The sequence below is a fragment of the Ictalurus punctatus genome, chromosome 1 (assembly GCF_001660625.3).
Source record: "Ictalurus punctatus breed USDA103 chromosome 1, Coco_2.0, whole genome shotgun sequence".
In the NCBI taxonomy this organism is placed as follows: domain Eukaryota; kingdom Metazoa; phylum Chordata; class Actinopteri; order Siluriformes; family Ictaluridae; genus Ictalurus; species Ictalurus punctatus.
In genome coordinates, this window is record NC_030416.2 from 37,419,068 (window position 1) to 37,426,021 (window position 6,954).

The following is a 6,954-nucleotide window of genomic DNA, read 5'->3' on the forward strand; positions in this document are numbered from 1 at the left end:
TCAGAGCTGTGCAGGTCACCAAGGTAACACACTCATATATACACACACACACACACACACACACACACACCTCACACTGCGCACCGACACACACATCAGAGCTGTGCAGGTCACCAAGGTAACACACACTCTCACACACACATACACTCTCTCTCACACACACACACACAGCTAACATATGCATATGCACACCCCACCTCAGGCTGTGTTAACCTGTGTGTGTGTGTATGTGTGTGTGTGCAGGACACAGTGACTGTATGGGATGGGAGGTGTGTAACAGTGTATGAGAAATCAGGACAATCCCTACGGAGCACAGGTAATGCTCTCTCTCTCTCTCTCTCTCTCTCTCTCTCTCTCTCTCTCTCTCTCTCTCTCTCTCTCTGTGTGTCTGTCACATACACACACACCCCTACACTTTTACATGGACCTGGGTATGTCACTGTGACTGATTTCACAGAACTATTCAATTCAGTTTTATTTGTTTAGCGCTTTTTACAGTAGACATTGTCTCAAAGCAGCTTTACAGAAATATATAAACACGGTATACAGATATTAAAGGTGTGAATTTATCCCAGCTGAGCAAGCCACTGAGTGGAGACGGTGGTGAGGAAAAACTCCCTAAGATGTTTAAAGAGGAAGAAACCTTGAGAGGAACCCGACTCGGAAGGAACCCGTCCTCATCTGGGGAACAACAGATAGTGTGAAAAAGTTCATTATGGATTTATATGAAGTCTGTATGGCGTTAGAAGCAGTCGTAGTCCCAGCAGTCTGGAATTAGAGAAAATGAGAGCGCCATCCAGAGGCAGGACATCCGAAACGGATCAGGCAGGTCCGGAGAACAGAGAGGATCAGGATCTCTCGTATCTCCATAAAATCGTGTGTGGCTCGACAGAAGGAGAGAGGGAGAGGAGAGATTATTATCAACTATGAATCTGTTTCTCCCTCTCCACCCCCTCCCCCATCTCTCTCTCTCTCTCTCTCTCTCTCTCTCTCTCTCTCTCTCTCTCTCTCTCTCTCTCTCTCTCTCTCTGTAGCTTCTTTTCAGTGTGACTCTGCTGCTCTGGCGGTTCATGAAGAGAATATTTATACTGTAGAGCCGAACCGAGTTCAGGTCCGCACACAGCAGGTCAGTTACAGAAAACACACACACACACACGCACACAAATGCAATAAGTTTCCCCTAAAAGCAGACGTGTCACACCGTTAACACAGACTGACTAGAATAAATCTGTGTGTGTGTGTGTGTGTATGTCTGTGTGTGTGTGTGTTCCAGGGCACTGTAAAGCAGCTGCTGGTGTTTACAGAGGCAGAAGGGAACCCTGTCATGCTGAGTGTGTGTGGATCATACCTGGCTGTTGGGACTGACACCGCGCATGTCAGAGTGTTCAACCTCTCACGCAGGTTAGACAACACACACACACACACACACACACACACACACACACACACACACACACACACACACACACTACACTAAATTGAATTGTACAGTTTTAGATGGATTAGGCTGGATGTGTTGATGAGGCAGTACTGAGTGTGTGTGTGTGTGTGTGTGTGTGTGTGTGTGTGTGTGTGTGTGTGTGTGTGTAGGGAGGCCAAGCCACTGTGTAATGCTAAGAACATGGCTGAACTCATTCCTGACCTGGGAGCTCTGAAATCAGTCAAGTGCAACGCTAACGGCAGCCAACTCAGCATCCTGATCACACAGGTACACACACACACACACACACACACACACACACACACACACACACACACACACACAGGCACTCCAAAAGTATGTGCATCCCCTCGTAATGATTGAATTCAGTTGTTGCAGCCATACCCATTGATAAAAAGTGTGTGTGTGTGCAGGTAAATGGGCGTCCTGCTCACAGGGTGTATTTCTATGATGTGGAGATGGACACACTCTCTCACTTTGACTTCTTTACTGGTCGACGTCTCAGCAGCCTCTCACAATCTGACGACAACCAGAGGTGTGTGTGTGTGTGTGTGTGTTTGACTGTGTTTTAATTGAAAACCACTATAGAAGTATGTTTGAACATTAACGTGTGTGTGTTACAGAGCTCAGCGTAAGGAGGTGGAGCTTGCAGGTCGTTATCCAATCTCTCAGTTCTGGGACGAGACTGAGCCACGCCTCTTTGTGTGTGAAACGGTTCTGGTGAACTCCGAGTACCACATCGCCAACCAGTCACACTCCACGGACATGGTACACACACACATGCACGCACACACACACCCAAGTTGAGGTAGAACACATACAGACGATGATAGGTGGGTGTGTTTAAATGCTGTTCTCTGATAGGTGGATGTTTTGGTGGTGACGTTTTTCGTGACTCAGGAGCACGGCCTCCTCCGTCAGGACTCACAGCCCAGACCAGCTACTCTCCAGGGATTACTGGCACTGGATACACCGTACTACTACTACACCTGCAAGGTGCGCGCAGACACACACACACACACACACTCACAGACAGCTACTATGCACCATCTTCTCCATTTTGTTCTTCTGTTTTTCCCCTCCATCAGCAGCCTTTGCTCTTTATTTTCTTGTTTTTTCTTATTCTTTCTGCTTTAACCTTCATCTACTCTAATGCTCAGCTCTTGTTTCGGAGAGGTGGAGTCTTTCTCCCACATGTGAGTAAATCCGCTCTATCTCTCACTCTCTCTTTTGCTTAATTAATTTTGTTTAAAATTTTATTTCAACCAGAGTTTTCATTCCAGTAAATATTCTGTTGTATGTCGCTTTAAAGAATGATTCGTTATTCAAATTCAGCTTTACAAGAAAAAGCAAAGCGCTCTCATTGTTGTTCTTTTTTGTGTGTTTGTAGCCAGGAGAGCTTGACACGACGTCTCCGGCCCCTGCCGCACTTCCCTCCTCCGCCCAGATGGTGGTGCGGCGAGCTCTGCGCGACTTTGTTGGTTTGGAGAGCTGTGAGAAGCAGACCAGGGACGCCATGCTGAACTTCAGCTTCTACCTCACCATCGGGGACATGGACGAGGCCTTCAGAGCCATCAAACTCATCAAGAGGTGCGCACACACACACACAGTGTAGTTAAGTGCCTTAACATGAAGCCACCATCGCCATGCTTCATTACACACAATCCCAGTTAAGTCCACTTCGGTTCATACCAACGTGGAACACTTCAAGGGGGTAAAAACCTATGTACAGTATACAAAATAATAATATTTAATCATTTTGCATGTTAAATATTGTAAATGATTTTCTCTCTCACACTTACACACACATGTCTAAATGCAAGTCACTGTGGCACCGATGCCATTGTCCTGCACTGAATAGCTGAATGTTTGAGGTTCTTCTCATCTGTGTGTGTGTGTGTGTGTGTGTGTGTGTGTGTGTGTGTGTGTGTGTGTGTGATTGTGAGAGACGTGTACCTTCCTGCACCATACTGTAGACTAGAATAACGCATTTCCTATGTTGCCTGTGCACAGCAGACGTGCAGACGGGCACATGCCTGCCACACAGACGTACAAAGAGAGTCCGCTGTGTGTGTGTGTGTGTGTGTGTGTGTGTGGAAGGGAGGAGTGTCATTAGGAAATCTTATACACTGATGAACAGATAAACTGAATGACACAATTCCCTGGAACTCAGTTCACAATGCTTGAAAGACAGAAATAAAAAGCAGACGCTTTTCTCGACACACACAGTACGGACGGGAAATCTCCTCAACCACCACTAGTGTGTAGCATCCATGGCAGCCATAGTGCTCCAGAACTCACACCACACACCAGCTATTAGTGGAGAGGAGAGAGTGATGTAGTCAATTCAGAGATGGGGATTATCAGGGGGCCATGATAGAGAAGGGTCAATGGGGGAATTTCACCAGGACCCCGGGGTTATACCCCTACTCTTTACAATAAGTGTCCTGGGATTGTTAATGACCACAGACAGGACCTCGGTTTAACGTCTCATCCGAAATGCAGTGCTGTTTTTACAGTATAGTGTCCCCGTCACTGTACTGGGGCATTAGAACTCCACACAGAACACAGGGTGAACGCTCCCTGCTGACCTCACTAATACCACTTCCAGCAGCAACCTTATTTTTCCCCAGGAGTTCTTTCATGCAGATACTGTTCACACTCAACCCTGTTTATCTTCAGTGGGGAACCAGGCGAGAACTGTTGACTTGGATTTGTGCCTTGGGCCGTTATCGTGCTGGACTGTGACTTTGTTTTTAATCTTCAGCTGTCTAAGAGAGGGCTCCATGATGAGCTACCAATGATTCTGTCTATCTTGACTAGAGACCCAGTTCCATCTGAAGAAAAGCAGGACCACGGCATGATGTTGCCCCACCATGCTTCACCGTGGGTTTGGTGCTTGTTGGGAGATGCTTCAGGTGAACCACTTTTAGTGCTATGCCCAGTAAGTTCTACCTTGGCCTCATCAACAATTTTGCCACATGGCTTGGGGTGACTGTATGTATGTTTTGGCTTTGGTCTAGCGCTCCTGCCCCATAGCTGAAACATCTGAATAATACAAGAGAATGTAGAGAGTGACCGGTACTTCCCAGATGGTCCTGCAGCTCCTTTTATCTTGTTGTAGGTCTCTTGGAATTCTCCCTGATAAGTTTTCTCCTCGTCCTTTTGTCAGTTTTTCAGGGACGTCCTGTTCTTGGTGATGTCACTCTGGTGCCCCATTTTCTCCAGCACACTTAAAATGACAATCTGCACTAATAATGTTGAATTTGTTACCTGTCTTACCTATTTTGTTTAAAATGGCATTCGATATCAGTTCTGTTTTGGTTTATATAAACATTTTATAAAATAATGAAATGTTTGCTAACAATGATATGGCGTAATGATACGGCGTGATGATACGCTGTAATGATACGCTGTAATGATGCGCTGTAATGATATGCTGTAATGATACTGCGTAATGATACGGCGTAATGATACGCTGTAATGATACGGCGTGATGATATGCTGTAATGATACGGCGTAATGATACGGCGTGATGATACGCTGTAATGATATGGAGTAATATGGCGTAATGATACGGCGTAATGATACGGCGTAATGATTCTGTGTAATGATGTGGCGTAATGATACGGCGTAATGATGTGGTGTAATGATGCGGAGTAATGATAGTGTAATGATACGGCGTAACGATACGGTGTAATGATACGGCGTAATGATACGGTGTAACGATATGGCGTAATGATGTGGCGTAATGATACGGCATAATGATACGGTGTAACGATATGGCTTAATGATACGGTGTAATGATGTGGCGTAATGATAGTGTAATGATACGGTGTACTGATACGGCGTAATGATACAGTGTAATGATGTGGCGTAATGACACGGCGTAATGATGTGGTGTAATGATATGGCGTAACGATACGGTGTAATGATATGGCATAATGATAGTGTAATGTTACGGCGTAATGATACGGTGTAATGATAGTGTAATGATACGGCGTAATGATGTGGCGTAATGATGTGGCGTAATGATGCGGTGTAATGATGCGGTGTAATGATGTGGTGTAATGATATTGCGTAATGATACGATGTAATGATACGGCGTAATGATACGGTGTAATGATATGGCATGATGATATGGTGTAATAATGGTGTAATGATATGGCGTAATGATATGGCGTAATGATAATGTAATGATATGGCATAATGATATGGTGTAATGATAGTGTAATGATACGGTGTAATGATATGGTGTAATAATACGGTATAATGATAGTGTAATGATAGTGTAATGATACGGCGTAATGATATTGCGTAATGATATTGCGTAATGATATTGCGTAATGATACGGCGTAATGATATTGCGTAATGATATGGCGTAATGATAGTGTAATGATACGGCGTAATGATACGGTGTAACGATATGGCGTAATGATGTGGCGTAATGATAGTGTAATGATACGGCGTAATGATGTGGCGTAATGATACGGCGTAATGATGCGGTGTAATGATGCGGTGTAATGATGTGGTGTAATGATAGTGTAATGATACGGCGTAATGATATTGCGTAATGATACGATGTAATGATACGGCGTAATGATACGGTGTAATGATATGGCATGATGATATGGTGTAATAATGGTGTAATGATATGGCGTAATGATATGGCGTAATGATAATGTAATGATATGGCATAATGATATGGTGTAATGATAGTGTAATGATACGGTGTAATGATATGGTGTAATAATACGGTATAATGATAGTGTAATGATAGTGTAATGATAGTGTAATGATAGTGTAATGATATTGCGTAATGATATTGCGTAATGATATTGCGTAATGATATGGCGTAATGATATTGCGTAATGATATGGCGTAATGATAGTGTAATGATACGGCGTAATGATACGATGTAATGATATGGCGTAATGATATTGCGTAATGATACGATGTAATGATATGGCATAATGATATGGTGTAATGATAGTGTAATGATATGGCGTAATGATAATGTAATGATATGGCATAATGATACGGTGTAATGATATGGTGAAATAATATGGTATAATGATAGTGTAATGATAGTGTAATGATATGGTGTAATAATACGGTATAATGATATCGTAATGATAGTGTAATGATACGGCGTAATGATATTGCGTAATGATATTGCGTAATGATATTGCGTAATGATATTGCGTAATGATAGTGTAATGATACGGCGTAATGATACGATGTAATGATACGGCGTAATGATATGGTGTAATGATATGGCGTAATGATATGGCGTAATGATATGGCGTAATGATATGGCGTAATCATATGGCGTAATGATAATGTAATGATATGGCATAATGATACGGTGTAATGATAGTGTAATTATAGTGTAGTGATATGGTGTAATGATATGGTGTAATAATACGGTATAATGATGGTGTAATTATTCGGTGTAATGATAGTGTAATTATAGTGTAGTGATATGGTGTAATGATATGGTGTAATAATA

At 43.1% G+C, this 6,954-nt stretch overlaps 1 protein-coding gene across 1 annotated transcript in view; it reads left to right on the top strand.

The window, feature by feature from the left end:
* The window catches only part of ift140 (intraflagellar transport 140 homolog (Chlamydomonas)), a 48,574-nt gene that overhangs the window by 4,894 nt on the left and 36,726 nt on the right, over nt 1-6,954 (top strand). Inside the window, exons 11-18 of the mRNA XM_053684400.1 lie at nt 244-316; nt 1,035-1,126; nt 1,274-1,401; nt 1,591-1,708; nt 1,855-1,976; nt 2,065-2,209; nt 2,306-2,437; nt 2,832-3,031. Coding sequence (XP_053540375.1) covers nt 244-316; nt 1,035-1,126; nt 1,274-1,401; nt 1,591-1,708; nt 1,855-1,976; nt 2,065-2,209; nt 2,306-2,437; nt 2,832-3,031 — 1,010 coding nt within the window. The remainder of the gene's footprint in view (nt 1-243; nt 317-1,034; nt 1,127-1,273; nt 1,402-1,590; nt 1,709-1,854; nt 1,977-2,064; nt 2,210-2,305; nt 2,438-2,831; nt 3,032-6,954) is intronic.